Source organism: Chelonia mydas, chromosome 17 (assembly GCF_015237465.2).
Source record: "Chelonia mydas isolate rCheMyd1 chromosome 17, rCheMyd1.pri.v2, whole genome shotgun sequence".
Taxonomy (NCBI): domain Eukaryota; kingdom Metazoa; phylum Chordata; order Testudines; family Cheloniidae; genus Chelonia; species Chelonia mydas.
The window spans coordinates 3,221,183-3,239,898 of record NC_051257.2 but is presented as its reverse complement, the minus strand read 5'-3'; the positions used below and the strand labels follow the sequence as shown (position 1 = coordinate 3,239,898).

At 51.0% G+C, this 18,716-nt stretch overlaps 1 protein-coding gene across 13 annotated transcripts in view; it reads left to right on the top strand.

The window, feature by feature from the left end:
- The first annotated feature begins 171 nt into the window (after positions 1 to 171).
- ZSWIM7 (zinc finger SWIM-type containing 7) overlaps positions 172 to 18,716 on the top strand; it is a 29,210-nt gene continuing 10,665 nt past the window's right edge. Inside the window, exons 1-7 of one of the 13 annotated variants that reach the window (XR_006286330.1) lie at positions 177 to 436; positions 1,367 to 1,475; positions 1,826 to 1,924; positions 5,589 to 5,610; positions 9,869 to 9,971; positions 14,129 to 15,110; positions 17,736 to 17,840. Coding sequence is in view for 12 of the 13 variants with exons in the window: in XM_043531205.1 (XP_043387140.1) it covers positions 203 to 436; positions 1,367 to 1,475; positions 1,826 to 1,924; positions 5,589 to 5,610; positions 9,869 to 9,971; positions 11,700 to 11,864 (732 nt within the window). In the remaining variant the exon portion in view is untranslated. Of the gene's footprint in view, positions 611 to 1,348; positions 1,476 to 1,825; positions 1,925 to 5,588; positions 5,611 to 9,395; positions 9,624 to 9,868; positions 9,972 to 11,699; positions 13,175 to 14,128; positions 15,111 to 17,735; positions 17,841 to 18,716 lie in introns of those variants that run through there. The other 12 variants (XM_043531205.1, XM_043531204.1, XM_037880267.2 and 9 more) reach the window with 12 other exon arrangements.

The window sequence follows — 18,716 nt, the reverse complement described above, 5'->3', positions numbered from 1 at the left end:
GGAACGCAGGCGCCAGGGGGCGGGCTCTGATCATGTGACCCCCCCGGAAGCCCCCTCCCCCGTCCGGCGGAAGTAGCGAGTGCACGTGACCAGGAAGGTGGCCAAGGGGGAGGGACGTTTGAAGGTCATGTGACCAGTTCAGCGGGGGTAGGGGGGGCGTAGCGCGGCGGGGGTTGGCCCCGAGCCAGGCCCCAAACATGGGATGTGTGGTGGTGCGGGGCACGTCGCCTCCCAGCATGCCATGCGGCCCCGCAGTGACATAGCCTATCCCAGCATGCCGTGCGGCCCCCACAGAGGAGAGCCATGTCCCGGCATGCCGTGCGGCCCCCCCACAGAAGAGAGCCATGTCCCAGCATGCTGTGCGGCCACACAGAGAGGCACGTCCCATAGGGCTGCCAGCCCTCCAGGATTGTCCTGGAGTCTCCAGCAATTCAAGGTTAATCTCTAATTAACGATTCTGTCATGTGATGGAACCTCCAGGCAGACATTCAACCAAAATTGGGAACCCTAGTATCCCAGCATGCCGTGCGGCCCCGCAGACAGGTATGTCCCGGCATGCCGTGGTCCGTCTTGAATTGAGCAGATGTTTCTGCTGCCCCCTCATAAGCAGGTCAGGGCGAGCTCATGCAAGGAGTAGAGCGATGCGCGTGCTGTGCCGAAAGAGACGATGCTCTGGGTGGATGGGATGTGTGAAGGCCCCTTGTGGACAATTCCCAGCTGTTAGTAACGATGACAGAGTGGTTACTGATAGCTGAGGCTGGAGACTTTGTCCTGTGAAGCCCTAATTCTCCAGTCCCTCATCCTTGGTTTCTAGGGTGGAATCACTTGAGTAATTAGGCTGTTTCTGCTAGGATTACCACCAGTCTGGGTTTTGGCTTCTGTGCCTGGGTGCCATTTAGGGGTGACAGGTGCCCATTTTTTAACTGGAAAGCTAGGTTGGAAATTTGCCTCCTCCCTCAATGTGGAGGAAGATGTACACAACTTCTTGCCCTCCCAGTTAGAAATTACATAAACTGGGTTATGTTATAAACAAGAAATAAGTTTATTAATTACAAAAGGTGAATTTTAAGTGGTAAAGAGGTAGCAAACAGAACAAAGGAGATTACCAAGTAAATAAAACAAAGCACACAAACTAAGCTTGATTCACTAAATAAATTGGTTACAAATAATAATTCCTCACTTTAGATACTGTCTTACGTAGATTCCTTCACAGGCCAGATATCTTTCCAGCTGGGGTAAGCAGTCGTCCCCCCCCCAACCCCCCAGTTCCAGTCTTTTTGTTTCCAGGCGTTTTCAAGTATCTCTCTGGGTGGGAAGGTGGAGGAGAAAGGAACTGAAGACCTTGATTGTTTTCCTCCCCCATAAGGCTGGAATCCTTTGTTTGATTCCCCCACCTCCCAGTGGAGAAGTTCAGCATTCCAGCCTCGGCCTAGGAGCAGCCAGGACAGGTCGCTGCTTGCGGGGAGCTGCCCGAGGTGAGCGTCGCTCAGATCCAGCATCCTGAGCCCCCTCCCGCGCCCCAATCCCCTGCCCCAAGCTCCCTCCCGTGCCCCAACCTCTGCCGGCCCCATGCCAATTGGATTATAAACCAGAATTTCAATGAAGATCAGAAATGCCACTTTATAGAGCTTTCTGGTTGATGAAGTGCCGGATAAAACAGCTTTTACTGTATAAGAAATGCTGATAAATAATCAGTGCCCTTCTCTTTGCTTCATCTGGGGGTTGAAATCAGCCTTCACCCGAATAAACTATCTCTAATTACTGTATCTGTGGTGACGCTAATGATTTCCCAGCCTCTCCCTGCCCTCTGCTGTTTTGATTACAGGGTTCACTTGGGTGTCAAGGGAGATGGAGGCCACTTTGCCAGCGGTGGCAGAGGAGCTTTTGAAAGAGATACAAAAGGCTTTCCAGGAGACCGCGCATGGTATGTAGAGAAAGGCAAAGGCATACTGGGGTGTTTCTGGTGCACTCGTAGCTTGGATAAGATGCTGAAAAGCTTGGAGATCCTATGTGGGAAAAAAACCCACTCCTGCCCTGTGGTGCCCTGCCCTCTCTGTAAAGAGACGTGGCCACCCATGGTGGTTTATAAATACCAATAATGTCATAGCTTTCTGTGGGTCAGGCATTCAGCGTAACCTTGCTCAGCTCTTCTGAGGCCCTAATATGTGGCCTTCAAAGAACTTAGAGGGACTTGAGCTTTGAAAAATGCTGAGCTCTTGCCCTTTGAAAAATGGGGCTCTTTTAAAGGGACCCAAATGGGATGCCCCAAAATTGAGGTACCCAAAATCCATAGTCACTTTTGAAAATATAGGCTATCTTGTAGTTACTCATAAGCATCTCATTTCAGCAGCATTGTACGGCCAGTATTGTGAAGCTTTTTCGTTCAGTACCCCCTCACTTTACTGCATGTGGGTCATCCGTACTTCCAGTTTTACCCGTGCTAGGCCAACTTTCTGAGGCTCTAAGACAGGTGTGGGCAAATTTTTTGGCCCGGGGGCCACATCGGGGTTGCAAAACTGTATGGAGGGCCGGGTAGGGAAGGCTGTGCCTCCCCAAACAGCCTGACCCCTGCCCCCTATCCACCCCCTGCCACTTCCCGCCCCCTGACTGCCCCCCTCAGAACCCTGACCCATCCAACCCCACCCCACCCCCCTCTTCCTTGTCCCCTGACCGCCCACTCCCGGGACCCCGCCCCAACCACCCCCTGGAACCCCCCCCCCATCCAACCCCCCCCCACACTCTCCGCCCCCTGACCGCCCCGCCCCATTCCAACTGCTCCCTGTCCCCTGACTGCCCCCCAGAACCTGCTACCCCTTATCCAACCCCCGCGCCCCGCCCTCTTACCATGCCTCTCAGAGCAGCAGGAGCTTGCTGCCGCGCTCCCCAACAGGAGCGGCGGGCCAGAGTGCAGGTGGTGCGGCGAGCTGAAGCTGCAAGGGAGGGGGCACAGCAGGGGCGGGGCTGGGGGCTAGCCTCTCTGGCCGGGAGCTCAAGGGCTGGGCAGGATGGTCTGGCCCGCGGGCCGTAGTTTGCCCACCTCTGCTCTGAGAGGTTGAAATCCATATTTATGGCCCCACGGTTAGCTCAAAGCAACTCTGCTTCAATGTCAAAGTTGCTTGTGGTGTCAGTGCTGGAGATAGGACACGTGAATGGGGATGCTAATTTGCATATCATTACCCAGAATTCATGTTCATGCCTATTGCTACAGTAGTTCTGTGTGCTCACAGTCTCACTAACTTCAAAGCCACAGCAAAACAGAACCTATACAGAAAAGGAGTACTTGTGGCACCTTAGAGACTAATCAATTTATTTGAGCATAAGCTTTCGTGAGCTACAGCTCACTTCATCGCATTTATTTGAGCATAAGCTTTCGTGAGCTACAGCTCACTTCATCGGATGCATCCGATGAAGTGAGCTGTAGCTCACGAAAGCTTATGCTCAAATAAATTGGTTAGTCTCTAAGGTGCCACAAGTACTCCTTTTCTTTTTGCGAATACAGACTAACACGGCTGCTACTCTGAAACCTGTCATGATACAGAATGTTACAGTTATCCCAGTTAACCAGCAGAGGGGGCTATACTACTGATCATGATGGGCTTCTTGTTCAGAGGGCAATAAGCAGCCAGAGCCAACAGTTAGATCTTGGTCAATTAAAGCAGCTAGTATGGAACAATTGCGGTTCGCTGCACGCTGCGTTACTGAGATATTTCTGTAACCCACGCTGAAAGAGTCCTGTTGTGTGTGTTTACATGGCAAATAGACCAAGTGGCGCCTGCAGAAGTGGAGTGTCTATTTAAATAATATGTTCTGTCTGAGCCAGAACCAAAGGAAATGGAAATACGGGGAAGCCCATTTGACTGTCCCATTTAAAGGAATGGCACTGGATGGATGGTTAGCATCGAAACCGCTCCAGTGACTGAACTGATCTTCATGGAGCTCACTGTGGGTGCATTATGGATATTGTCAGGATAGTTTAGGTCCACAGTCTGGGTTTGATTTCTGTTTTATAAAGGATTTTGTACAAAGGTAATGTCAAAACAAACCAACAAAATCAAAAAGGGCTTTTTAATGTAAATATCCCCTTGGAATGCTGATTTTTTTGTACTGGGACTTGAGAACAAAATGAAACTGACCAGTCTAGTTTCATTATCCAAACTGAGTAAGGTTGGAAGTCAGCTAACATCAGCCATGGAGAATACATTAGAATGTTAAAATCTTTACAGTTGTAATGATCTAAAGTCCCAATCCCTCAGTGACATCTATGTGGGTAGACCCCCACACCCACCCTGAATCCCACTGGAGGTAACCAAAGGATCAGATTGCAGGATCGGGGCTAAACTGTTAAGTAAACCAGGTTGAGGATTTTTTGTTAATGTAATTACTTGTTTTAATAAGTGCCCCTGTTAAGAGGAGATCTTTTTCTATGCACCAAATCAAAATCAAAAGCTACAAAACATCGGAGACATCCAAGACTGTACTGGGAAAGGAAAAGCACTGTTAAAAGACTAGAATTTATATGCCACAAATTTATCAAGTGACAGTTTGTTTCCCAGGTAAAATTGCAAGGGAATCAGCCTGTTAATGTGAAGTGCAAGTTGTTAAAACCTTCAGGCCTTTCTTACAATTTTTAGATGTAGGATATTAGAAAAGTATATATATTTGTGGCTCGATATTATTCTTTAAAATTCATCACTGCAGCTCTGAATCATTTTTAAAAATGTCTGCACTTAATGTAGGTCCTACATATAAGAAGTCATATTGAACGTGCACCGTTCTGTTTATATGTTTGATCTAAATAAGGAGTGGCAGTTGGTTGTTAGGTTGGTTTAAAAAGAAATGTTTCAAAGGCATTGGGAGACTCTTGTGACTATATTAACAGCGGGGAGCCCAGCTTAGTGTGACTGGCTTCTGCTCAGGGGTGCATATCTGGGTTGAGATCTGATGCTGGAGAGGGACCAGGACTGGAATAGTGGGGAATGTTGCAGCTCAAGATTTAGGGGCACCTGCAGAACTGTGTGTGAGGGACCCAGGACTGAAATAGCAAAGGGTGCTTCTGCTGAAACAAAAAGACACGTCATTGTTTTCAAGTCTGGTGCAGCTTGCGCAGCAACTAGAACCTAGGAACTTGACTGTTGCCCCCTCCCTCCCATGAGGGTCTGTGGATGACTAGTCTGAAACCATTCCAGCCCAGCATCCCCTATTGGTGAGCCCAGGAGTCAGCAAAAATCACAACAGGTTTTTGCACCCCACAGAGTTTCCCCCAATGCATTGTCCATGGGTTTTTAATCTGAGCGAACAGGGGCTACCTATTGTGCTTTAAGAGGTAGGAGGGTTATTCTTCACTGCCAGTGTCTACGTGTGATTCTGATGCCATCATCACTGGGGTCATGTATTGTGAATTCTCTCCCCTAACAAACCACTACACTGCTTCCTATGTCTCTCTGTGGTTAGGGAGGTTGGACTGATCACTGTAGGGGACAACCCTGCATGACCTACGAGGATGGACAAAGTGGAGCCCACAGGGCCTCTTTGTCTCTGATTTCAGAGGATCTTTAGCAAAATGAAATTTCTTTGTCTTTTTGTTGCAGTTCCTGATGATCTCCTGTTGGCGTAAGTACTTTCTGCTCTGCTCCTCATCCCTTCCTAGAGGGCACTCTCAAGTACTTTATAGTTTGCTTTTTTCCCTCTGCTGCCTTATGTCTTTTTGTGTTTGACCAGCAGGCGTTTCTCATGAAATGTAGCTAAATTTGTAACAGGTGGTGGGATTGGATGTACAAACAGCTTATATGGGGGGTTTCCTCGTGGATCCTTGGGTTCCCCAATGTCTCCCAGCCATAGTCTGAGCTGTGTTGTAAAGCATTCTAAGCAAGGATAGATTGGACATCCAGGGACCTGGGAGGTCTCTCCAGAGTCTTAAGGCCAGATTCAGACCAGGTGTAAGGAGATTTGACTCCAGTGAAACCAAAACTTTATTTCCAAACCGCCCTTCCAGAACTTCACATCTCCTGATGCCTTTATGCTGTTGTGAGCACAGCAGCATCTTTGGATTGCCCTCTGTGTCCGAGCCAGAGGGACAGGTGGTTGTAAAAGAGGGAAAGAGAAAGGAACCTATAAATGTATCCACACAAAATAACTGGCACCTTGAAGGTCATGCTGAGAATCTCATTACTGCCAAGATGCCTGTGGAAGTGGAAGTCCAGGGCTGGCTTTCAATACCATCCCTGTGAGCTGAGCCTGGGAATGTGTCAGCCATAACCCAGCAATGCCCACAGCCGAGGGACTGAGTGGCACAGAGCCCCCACCCCTCATTGATCCACGGCAGTGCTGGTACAGAAGCAACATATGCAGGAGAAGACACTTTTACGGTCACACTGTGATGCTGCATTCTGACTTGATTGTGGTTTCAGACAGGCAGGGGTTGATCAGAATCTTTCAGGCCTCTTTGGCCTTGAAAATGAAGTTTGCAGTGTACCACTGGAAGGTGGAATGGGGTGAAATGTTTTTGACAAATAGTAAATTTGGTGAAAATGCATTTTGGGGGCGGGGGGGCATCAAAACTATTCGCAAGTTGGCATTGACTTTTGTGAATAGCCTCAGGTGAAAAACTATAGAGAAAATTCAAAAAAGTCGAAATAGTCTGTTTTGGCCATTTCGAAATAAAGCATTTTGACTTTTCATTTTGAAGGGGCATTTCGTTTAGAAATTTAGCTAATTAAAAAGGGGTGAAAAACATTCAAAAATGACACAAAATGAAAAACAAAACAAAAAAAAATGAGGCTAAATGAAACATTTTGTTCAACCTAAAATAAAGTTTTTGGCACTTTTGTTTCAGCAAGAAAAAACAACAAAAATCCGTTTTGGCTTGAACTGAACCAAATTTTGAGGGGGCTTGACCCCCAAACTTAAAAATCAATTATTCGCTCAGCTCCACTGGTAAGGGTCTCACTGCTTTTCTGTAGGTTGAGAGAATCATTCGTTTTTACTCCATGGCTCCCTGTCCTCGATGGACCATAACTGGGCTTGGAAGGGTTAGATGTTAATTGATAGATGTCAGAACTGTTGATTTCTTTCTCAATCTAAAAGTGAAGAGGAGGGAGAAGAATCTCATTGTAAACTGAGTAAATTTAGTGGAATCCCATTGATAACTTAGTGGAATCCCATTGATAACTTAATAACTGTTGATTATTAACTATTCGCCCCGCCCCCACCCCCCACCACCCCGCTTAGTTGCCACCAATGCCTTCTGGCTCAGGAATATTCTGATTCTATTCCTGAATCTGTTCTGAATCTCGCCTCCTCCAGTCACTGCATTTCAACTTGGCTGCTGATTTATTTCTTGCTAGTACAAAGATGTACATTGATAAAACTATATTTAGGGAAAAATCTCCAAAATCTCTGCAACAGCCATTGAAATTCATTCAAATCAACCCACCCCAACTGTAAATCTAATCATTAAGGAATGTGTCATGCAGGGAATCGTTCCCCACCCTCCCACCCTTTCCTTTGATGAAATCGCTCTCTGTTTGCTTTGAATTTCTGCCTCTCCTCCAAGAGTAGGTCTGGCTGTTCGGCATGTAATCAGTGGGGTTGACCTTGGGCCAGTTGTGCTGTTGAGAACATACAGATCTGTCTCGGATTCTGTGTGTCTTGATGGGGATCAAGCACATTCTTCCCAGAATAAGAGGCTTTTCTGCTTCCTTCTGTTCTTGTTTTTAGCAGTCTGTTCCTTCACACATCTCCTTGTTTATTGTTTACCTTTGTGACTGATCCAGACTGCATGGGTTTTTCTCTGTGGATAAAAGGTCTATAAAGCTTATCTTTATTACCTCTGAACTCTTTGGAACGCAGTCAAATCTGCAGGATGTACAGATCCAAAATAACTTTTAAGCCTCTGAGCGGTTTGGACAATAGGTTAATGGCTCAGGTATCCATAGCTGGCACACAGTTAATCATATACCTCTACGTGATGTCTAACACATGCAGATAAAAGCCTCTCTGCAGGGGGGCTGAATGTAAACACCTCAGAAGGAATACAGAAACTCTAGTCTCCCAGTGGGGGTCACGAGCGTCCACCCTGCTGATGAATGTGCACCATCACAATGGAATAGTATCTCTAGTCATCTCCAGTCCTTGGAATGTGAGCAGGAAGCATCTAGATAGGGGACTAATCACGTGCTAGACTGTGCATGGGCATAGCCATATGCAGGGGAGAGGGTGAAGTATTTCTCCCTGGCCCTCAGCTTCGTACTTTCCCAGCTTGCTTTGGGGCGAAGCGGAGCACTGACTTACACCTCAGTTATGAGACTCAGCCTATAACTCAGCCATTGTAAGCTAATCCGATCTCGTGCTTCAGGACATGAGCTAATTTCTCCTGGAGTCAGGAAGGCGTCCCCTCGCCCCATCCTCTATTGCACAACAGACTACTTCATTTCCTCCTTAGTGTGAGGCATCAGGTGTTGGTCACAGCTGGAGCAGGATTCCAGACTGACTGGACCAATGTTTCCACCTGGGACAGTGACCCCTGTGCATACTTACGCTGCTCTGTGTGCCAGAAACACCAGTTCCTTTTCCCCATGCCCACACGCTTGGTTTTTCTAATGCTGCTCCTGTTTGCATCCTCACTGATAACCGTTCTGACAACACGGTGGCTCTCTGCTGTCTGTCAGAGTGGAGTGCAGCTGGTGGGTATGTAGCTCTTCCTCTTGCCAACTTCAGCTGCTGGGGGAGCTGGAGCCTGGCTCCTTTTCCAGGGCCCTACATTAGGTTTTTCTTACCACCTGTCCCGCTGCAGGTGCCAGTAATGCAACTCCCCCGCTGGGAGGTCTTATGTAGACAGGGCAGTTGCTGGTGTTTTTTACCACGGTGTTATCTAGACCCTCTCGAAGCAGGGGTAGGTGTCACAGTGGTTTAAATGCTAGTGCCTTGGCTGCACTGTGGCTTCCACTCTTGCAACTGCCAAAGGCTGCCGTGGTGATAGCAATGCTGAGAGCCTCCTGTAGACATGCTGTGGATAAAGGAAGCCTGTGTCCCCTTCCCTCATGCCCCACTTGTGATAATCAGTGGTCCTTAAAAGGACACTACCAAGTTAAAAATCCCCCGTTAAAGCCAGACCCTTACCTGTGTGGCTGATAGTGCCTTGTGTCCACAGAGTTCAACGACCAGGCCTGAAACTGATGCTCCTTTTTCACTTTAGTTGGAGACGGCGACCATTTCACTCTCCGGGCCTCTTGCACTTGGCTAGTGCTGCTGGGTTGTGGGTCACAACACTGGAGAAGGGACTTGGCCTCCCCAGATAGAACCTTTTATTTGTCAGCGTTAAAGAAAAAAACTTTAAAAATAATTTATTTCAAATTAAATCTTACTCGGGGGGGGTTGAAAAATCTTGGGGGATTGTTTGTGATTGAGATGGAAACTGGGGCAGTTCTCTCTCATGTTCTTATCTTCCACCCTACACATGAGAATATGAAAACCTTACGGATCCCCTTCAGAGGCAGCCCCACATGCCAGCAGCTGTCTCCAGTGTCTAGGTTGTCTCCTGGAGTTGGGGCTGGGATTGGCCGTCCCGTAGGAGAACCTGAAGAAAGGAGAGAGAATGACCAATGTGCTTCGCTGCTCCTAATCAGGTTTTATATGGGGGTGTTGAGCACGGCAGACTAATGCAGTGCTGGGATTTTTGCAGAACACCTTTAGAGATGCCCTGGGGATCCCTGGCCACACGCGTCGTGGGCTCTGTTTGGCTCAATGGCCTTTAAGAGATAAATCTTGCTCCCATCAGAGCCAGTGACAAGACTCCGATTGATTTCAAGAGGAGCTGGAGCAGTCCAGACCTTTGCAACACAGTCTAACCCAGGGACTTCTTCTCTTCTAGGCTGAAATTTGTATTTGGCTCATCTGCTGTGGCGGCCTTGGATTTGGTTGATCAACACTCAGTCACGAGAATCGTGTCTTCTAGTGGAAGGGCCGTGTACCAGGTACAGACCAGGCTTTCTCCTGGCTCACTCTCAAGTTGTCTAGTCCCTTTCGGTTGCTGTCTGCCCATGTGGCCCTGTGCCTCATAGAATAAGGAAATGCACTGACTGTTTCAGAACCTCCTTAGGTGGAGAGGGATGTGAGATGGAAACATACCGCATCTTAAACGGGACAGAAGAGCCATAGTGCCAAGTGTTAATGTAACCACCGCAGCATAGAATGGTGCCACTTGTTGCATTACACCTCCCCGAGAAGCATCCAGCTACTCCCAGAGACGAGGCCATTCGTCTGATCTGAGCTAGCAGCTCCCTGTGCTCCTGTGGATACCGGTGTTAGGAGGATGTTTTCTGGGGATCACTGATTTCAGTTTAGAATTTTCATCATATCCCTCAAAGTTCTGTATCACTTCTGTCCCTTGGGGAAAAGCAGGAACTCTCAGACAGGGCCCCGTCTCTGCACAATAAGCCTTGATCCCATTTTTACCCATCACAGTGTGTCTCCCGAGTGTCCTGAACTCTTGGGTCTAGCAGGGTGTGCTACCAACAGGGGGGTAACTCTCTGCCCAGCTGGGGGCGATGGACTAGTGACTAGTGATTCTGCTGCATCTGGAAGCTATTTAGGGAACTGGTGTGAATTGAATCAAGGGGCAGAGTCCAGCTCACAATGGTCAAGTCTCTGTATCACAAAAACCACCCTAAAATTGGCATCTTTGGTAGAGAAGCGAAGGTCTGAATGGGCCACAGCGATCCAAGTGCCCTTGTCCCACAGAGTGGGGTCCTCCAGGGCCAGGATTGAGACCTATTAGCAGAAGGGGCTGATGTGTAGAGGCTCCCCACACTGTGTCTGTTGTGGGATAAACAGAGGGCTGCCTTCCCGTCACTGCCAGTTGAACCTTGCACCAGGCTCAATGCACCTCTGAAGAACGACAGACTGTGTCCTGGGTGTTGGAACAGCCCTGAGCGGCATCCCCAGCAGTCCCCCCTACAGCTGCAAACGGTCCCGTTCTCCCTCCGGCCAGGGCTGGGCTGGGATGTGCCGTTGCCGCAGACCCTTCTGTTTAACTGGGGAGAAGAGGAGGGTGTGGTCCCAGTCGCCCCTCTGCCCTGGATAAGGGTGTGATCGTTGTCACATGTTCAGGGGCTGTGTTGTTTGAGTCACGTGAGGAGCTTTCACTGCTCTTGGGGACTCTGGAGAGTGAGTGGGACCCACCTGTAAGACCTGATTCATAAACCCATGGGCCTAGGAACACGGCCTCTGGGCTGAGTTGAGGGGTTGCGGTTGCTTGTTGGTGTTTCACAAGGACTAATTGCTGCTTCCAGTGCTCTGAGGCCGCTGCTGTCTCTGGGCTCCAGTGATTCTTTGGGAAGACGCCTCCTTTATTAATTGGAGGCCTTGAGCCTTTTCCTTCCTTGTTGCTGCTCTTGTTAAATACCCAGCCTGAAAAGCCCAGCCTGGGAGCGCCCAGGCTCTGTGCAGTGTGTTTTTAGGGCTAAGATGGAGCATTGCATGCTGGGATGTGAAGTCTTAACCAGATGCACCTACATATTAAGGCTGAGGGGAGCAGCAATTTGCACCATTTTATCCCAGCTCCGTGCAACCTTAGGGCCCTTCACTGGGCCCAAGTTTGGACTCCTCTCCTTTAAGTGGCTGCAGTCAGCCTTTGAAGTGAACCCCCATTAAGCAGAGACAGTGCCGTGGGGAGGCCTTAGTGCTTCTCGTTGTCCATGCATGCTCAGTGCATCCTCAGCTCACCTTGCAGCAGCTCCTCGCGGCCAGCAGGGCTGGACACTTCGCGTGCTGTACCTCTCCGAGCCACTGGGTTTACATTCCTTCTCAGGAAGCCCTTGGAGGAAAGTGACGGAGACAAGCTGGGCTTGGTCCCAGTTTCTGCTTAGAGGTAGCTGGACAGCGCAGTGAGCATGCGTGCTCTGAATGTGTTGTTAATGCCTTGTGTGTGGCGTGGCCAGCTGTCTGACTGCTGCCCTCCCGTCTCCTGGCAGCGATGGAGAGCTCTTCCACCGCCTTGGCCACCAGTGCTGCCACTGTGAGGAACAGCTGCATTGGAGGAGATCCTTCTCCCTCCACCCGAGCAGCTCTGCTCACTGGCTCGGTGACCTGGGGCGTTTCTTTGTGCTATGGCCAGTGCTGAAGGCCCAGCGGAGAGCAGGGTCCCACTGTGCCGGGCAGTGCACAATGAGAGTGAGAGTCCCTGCCCCAAAGAGCTCCCAGCCTTGATTGTCAATTACCGGGTCCTACAAAGGGGCAGCTTCACCCTTCTGGGTGCTTTGGCCAGGCGAACACCCCAGCCGCCTACCTAGCTAGTGCACATGCCCTCTCATGTGTTTGCCCCTCTGAGGGCCAGATCCTACTCCCATTGAGTGGAGTAAAACCCCACTGACTTCAGGGCAAGATGGACCAGGCTCTTTGCTATGTGATTGCCTTTGACAATCACCAGTGGGAACAAACAATAGTTACAGTTTTCCTTTATGGATTATCATTTGCTAATGTAGCCCAATTAATGGATTAATTTCCACTCACAAGAAGAGACTTCAGAGCTGCTCTCCTCCCCGCTTCAGGAGGCAGAATCGGAGGCTGGTTCCTATAGGGGAAAGGAGCAGCAAGTCTTGGCCCGCGAGCAGAGGGTTAGACACACAAGCCAAGTGGCCAACCCACAGGCGCTAGTAAGTAAAAAGCCTCGCCCCTGCACCACGGGGCTCCCAGCAGAAGTCTGGTCTTTCCAGCGGCATCAGAGAGGAGGATGGGAGTGATTTGGCAAAGAGGAGTGAGGACATCTTCCCAGCTGATAAATAGCCTGGAGGCCGGGCATGCATTTCTCAGCTGGTTTCCTTTTCTGAGACACGGGATTGTTGCTGCTGTAATGTCTTTGCTGTGGAGAGCTGTTCTTTTTGAGGGCTTGAAGCCCCATTGCAGCGCTCCTCCTCCTTGCAGCTGTAGCTGCCATTTCTGAGGTGCTGAGGCAAGGTGCAGAGCCCCCCAAGGACTGTGACTGGAACCGAGACGGGAATGGGATCAGGGACTTTGTCAAGGCCATGGCACTGAGGTGGCATGCTGACCGCGGAGTAGCTCCTTCTCTCACAGCTCATTACCCTCTCTTGGGCTGGATCCATTCACAGCTCAGTGCTGATGTAACCAACTGAGGAGAGCCATGTCAGTGGGCCAGACTTCCGTGCGGCACACCCGTGATGTGAGTGTTTACTCCCAGCAGAGGAGAGGATCTGCTGGGAGCAAGGGGAAAGTCCTCAGCCGGGCTAGATAATACATAGATCCACCTATCAGACAAACAAGTCTTGGACTTGCCCTCAGGAATGGTGCCCCTGCAGCCCAGGGCTCGGACATGGATGGGAAGGGATGTTAGTGCTAATGGACTGTACCAGCCCCCAGTGCTGCCTATGGTCCGTCATCCTGGGTACTGCTTCAGAAACAGCCTCCTCCCGGACACACACCTGATACTGCTCCCTGCAGCATAGGTCACTTTCCCTTCCAGCTGCCAAGATGGGGCAGAAACTGGCCTCAGCTTAATATCCCCATTCAAATGAAAGCAGCCCTTTGCCCCTCCTGCTCAGTACGGCAGTGCAGGGATCGCAGCGGCTAGCAGCTCCAGGCCTGATGTTACAACTCTAGCCATCATCTGAAGGGCTCTCCTAGTGCTCATCTGAACTGCAGCCTGTGGGCTAAACCCAGCTCCCTGGACCTCCGGAGTGGGGATGCCTCAAACCCGCTGGTGGCCTTAACAAGCAGTTTCTCATAATTAGTCAGCGGATACACAAGCACCAGCCAGCGCCAGAGCTGCAAGCCTTTATTTGGGGGTTTTAAAATATATGCAAATATAGATGCAACCTTTGGGATCCTGGCAATTGCCAACATGGCCCTTGATGTTGCACAGTCTGGGCACTGGTTAGCCACACCCAGCGTGACCAGCGACGGGTACTCGGCAGGCCATGGAAGTGAAGCCAGCCAGCGGGAATGGGGTGACATGGCAACAGGTCAAGCTCAGACTGGGCCTGTTCCATCCCTCCTGCCTAACTTCCCCTTTCTGCCTTCAGCTGTTGGCCTGATCTGTTTGTTTAGTGTTGATCGTTCACATCCTGTATCTTTATTAGATTATTTGTTTAAATATATTTTCATTTTAATTTCCTAGAACTCTGTGGCAGCCTGCCACACTGTCTGTAAACAGATTAAAATGCTCATGTGGAAATGTCTGCTCAGCTCCTGGGCTTAGCCATATGGTGCTGGTTAATCAGACGCTGGTTGCAGGGAGAGCTGCCAGATGATAGAGGAACCCGGCACTTGCTGGAATGGAACAACTACTCACCTGACTTTTCCCCAAATGTCTGTGCAGCCAGTTTCCCAGCACCGCACTATCCCTGCCTCCTATGCTGGTTTCCCCTGGATCTCGTCTTATCCATGCCACAGACAGACACAGTAAGAGAGGAAGGTTTGGACTTTTAAAAACTAGCACCCATCTGCCTTGGTTCTTTGTGCTCAGGAGCCTTTTCCACCGTGGGACCCACAGCAGAGCCTGGCTGCATGTCTGGGGACTTCCACCTCTTCGCGCTCACCGGCCATGCAAGCGCGGTATGTGCTCCTGTCTCTGAGGTCAGGATCCAGCTCCCAGCCTTATTCACGCCTTTGGCTCGATGTACGTCACAGGAACACCAGAGTGGTTTCCTTCTGGAAGCTGCATTTTGGTTGGTTTTGATCCTCCCGAGTTCTTGCAGGAGGGGATGGACAAGCCCCCTGGGAGTTTGCAAAGCAGCCCTTGTTTCCCCAAGACCGGAGAGGACGATGGGAGGAGACAGCACAGCGTCTCAGGCAGAGGGGAGCAGGGCACCCTCTAGTTCTGTCCGCTGCATTTCAGTGCTCCGTGGCCCGTGGATTTGAGATTCCACCTGAATCAGAGAGACGTGAAAGGCCTGTTCTTTCTGGGAGGGACAGCCAGCACCACGGGGGAAATGTTCAACCAGAGCAACGCTGGCAGCCTCTGAACTTGGCTGAGGGAAAGTTGCCATCAAAATACTTAATCTTGCAAGCAAAGAATCAAACGGGACAGAGAATAACAAACCTACTGCAAGTGAAACAAACACAGAGTGTGGAGTGAAGGGGAGTCCAGGGCAGGCAAGGTGAATAACCAGTCTCTGATCAAAGCCCAGTCTTCTCCATAGTGTAAGCACACCCCAGTTACCATTACTGCTCCCCTCCAGACACCAGGCCCAGTCCAGCTGGGAAGCAATCCAAAAACCAGATTGGGGATGGGGGGAGATGAGATGAGTGCTCCTAAGTAAAATATTGAGCCAGCCCCTGGCCCAGTCAGTCGGTCAGCATGTGGCTGGCGGGGAAAGTGGAGCTGTGATGCAGAGACGTTCCTAGGAGAGCTGCTTTCAGGACTGGATCTGGAGGGAGGATAGCGTGGGACTAGGAGGAGGCTAGAAGGAGCGCGGTTTCCTGAAGATGGGTGTCAGTGCACAGAATTCAGACGGTCTCTGCTGCTTGCTCACTGTTAAGCCAGGGGGTGCCAAAGCCTGCTGCTCTGTGGGACTAGAGCAAAGAGTGTTTGTGGAGTCGTTGGATCCAGTCAGGGCCCCTTCCTTAGGGCTCGTCTACACAGCAGAGCTTTCCAAGTTGCACTGATATAAACCCCATGTGGACACACTTAGTCCAGGACAAGAGTGGGGCTTTTTTGGTTTAGCTTAAACCCCTGCGAAGCAACATAAGCCAGTGCTGGAAAAGGCCCGTGCTGGAAGAGGAGCATTCCCATGGGGATTACACCGACATAACTCTAGCCTTTCACATTCACCCTGCAGCACGGATCACTCTAACCCTCGTACGGGTAGACAAGGCCTTCAACATCAGTAGAGTTGTGCTGGGGATCAGGCCCAAGTCCAATAACTGCGGGTTTAAAGGAGATTGGGATAGTTGCAGGTGTGATTGGTTTTGATTTCTGTGAAGCATGGACTAATAATAGTCTAGTGTGCCCACCCATGAGGTCGGTAAGAGATTCGCACCCACCCAGGCCCTCTAAATAACCTTGTGCAGTTGGCTCTGGGTAAATCTAAGGGAGGGGATTCCCCAGGGAAAGCTTGGCCAGAGACAGGCTACCAGAGGGGGCCAACTATTGAACTTCCCTGGCATTAAGGCCAGGCCAAGTCCCCTGCCGTGTCTGCAGGGCTGACAAATGCCGCTTGGGCATCCTGTGAGCTGCACACGCAGGCTGGACTGGAGTCAGATCTCGGAAACCGGGGCACTGCTATTGTAGCCAGATTTCTCTCCCCGCCCTGTGCAGCACCTGAGGAGAGGAGCAGGAGGCTCGGGGGAGAGCACCGGGTGGGATTAACTCCAACAAGCCGTTTTCCTGCCTGCCAGAAGTTACAAGTAGGAGGTTCTGGGATGGCTTTTTCAGGCCATTCACATCAGTCCCAGCAGCGGCCAAGAGCGCATCTTGCCTGTCTGCTTCCCTGAACTGAAAACATGCCCCTCCTCTGCCGAGTGGGGCGTAATCCCCACTAGTGGTGTCTCCCCCACCCCAGTGAAGGGGCGGCACCTGGGAAAGGGATGCAGAGACTTTCCCCTGAAATGGTCCCAGCACAGAGATGGAACAGTGAGGCCCCTTCTCTAGAGACCTGAACTTTGTTTATTCAAGAAAACTGAAATCCAACAACTGCAGCTGCTTGTGGCAGCCAAGCGGCCAGACCCCCTTATGGCTTCCAGCCATGGCAGCTGGCTAGGAGAAGAGTCCCCAGCATGGGCTGCCTTCTGGTTTATATCCCACCCTGTCCTTTGGGGCCCGGGGCTCACAAACTCCCTTTGTCCGGCATAAGATGCAAGAGGTTTGTCCGCCCCTTCTAGCCACTGGGAACTTGCGGGATGGTCTGAAGATCTGGGGTGACTGTGAGGAGTTTTACACTCCTCTCCATCCACTGAGAGATTGGAGCCTCGCTCCGGTTTGGTGTGTGAGGGACCACGTGCTCAGCAGCAGCAGAGTTCTCTTAAACAGTCACATCCCTGGGCAGTAGAATCTCAGCTGGGGCAGAGGCCTGCTGTGGGCCCATTCCTGCCCAGTTTGCAGCCCTCGTCCCCAGTGCACAGGTTGTAAGTCAGGGGGCGTTTGTGGATAAATAGGCAGGGTATTATGACAAATCTTTGCTTTGGGGCATGCTTGGAAGTTAGTTGGGGCAGTGGGGATGGAGCACAGCCAGCCCCTTGTCTCTGGTCTTTGTCGGACAGAGTTTTCAAGACCATCAGGGGCCAGGTTGGCTCACTTTTCCTGGCTCCTTTGCCCCCTGAACTATCAAGTGCCTCACCGTGCTGTTATCCATTAGGCAGGCGGGCTTGACACTGGCCTCTCTTTCCTTAAAACAGTCCCGCTCTGGGTTCAGCTCCCCCAGCGGGAGAGACGACATGTGCACGTCACCCTAATGCGGGAGCTGTGTCTGCCCCAGTGGCACCCTGTGGTAGCACTGAAGGAGCTGAACCAGCGGCCCCTGCGTAGCACAGGCCAGGGCGTGGCCGGGGGAGCCTGTCTCCTGCAGTTGCGAGAGGCGAGGTTCCAGACGGAAAGCGCAGGCACGAGGTCCCGGATTTCAGGTGGCCCCTTTCAGGATGTGCCACTCCAAGCTCCCCATCCCCATGCAGTTTGCCTGGCAGCTGGGGGAATAAGGTAAAAGTGGTGAGTGACAGGGAGTCAGGAGCAAAATGGCAGGCAGAGCCCCCCGTTTCTGAGGCCCACTCTGTGACTCTGTCTGTTCCAGGTCCTCGGGAGTTCAGGCAAACTGTACACCTGTTATGCTTCCTGCCACTTCTGCACTTGCCCTGCATTTGCTTTCTCCGTGCTGCGGAAGAATGACAGCCTGGTGGTAAGCTGCCTGCCTTGAGTGAGAGGGAGTGGGGGAGCGCGGGGGGGCTGTGCCACTGACACACTTCCCTGAGCTGGATTTCATATACCTGGGTTGCGCAAGGGAGGAAACATGCAAGTGTTGAAATGTTGGGGCAATCTGTGGCCACCATGCCCTGATCTGACAGTGGGGAGTCGTGTGTAAGCAGCCGGGCTCATGGGGTAGCGTTGGTTTGCAGTGAAGTGTTACTATTCATGACAGTAAAGATCAGTGGCCCCAGGACTCATTCTCAGGCTGCCTTTGTTATAACCGAGTCTTTAATGGATCCCAAAGGGGAGCCTCCTCTGCACTGAACTTGCCTACAGGAGAGGGGAACAGTCCGGGTGGGGGCTGATGTGGGGATAAGGGTGCAGGGCACAGCAGTGCTTCATAATTCACTTCTCCACAGGGAAGACCCTTCAATCCTCTGGGTAATATCCTAGAGCAGAAGGCATCTCGCATCGGTGAGCTGATACAGTCAGCAGGAGGCCTGTTGTCTCCATCTCCTGCCCTCCGAATAGAAGGGCCAGGCCCATGGTCTGTTTATATGGGAACCGTGTGGCTTTGAGTTGAAAAGACTTGGGCAAGGGCCTGCAGGAGCTAAGCAAGGACAGAAAGACCAGGAATGATCCTGGCTATGGCAGGTGTGGGGCAGTCGGGCCAGGCATTAGTGAGCCTGGGTCTTTCCTGGGACACAGTGTGAGTTGGGCCCTGTGGTATCTTCAGCCAGCTGTGTGAGCAGCAGGGGCACGCTGCACACAAGACACCCAGGAGACCTGATGCAGGTAGGAGCCCCAGGCTGGCTGTACCAAAACCTTGGGGTGAACATTGCCTTGATTACACAGTTGACTTGGGCGT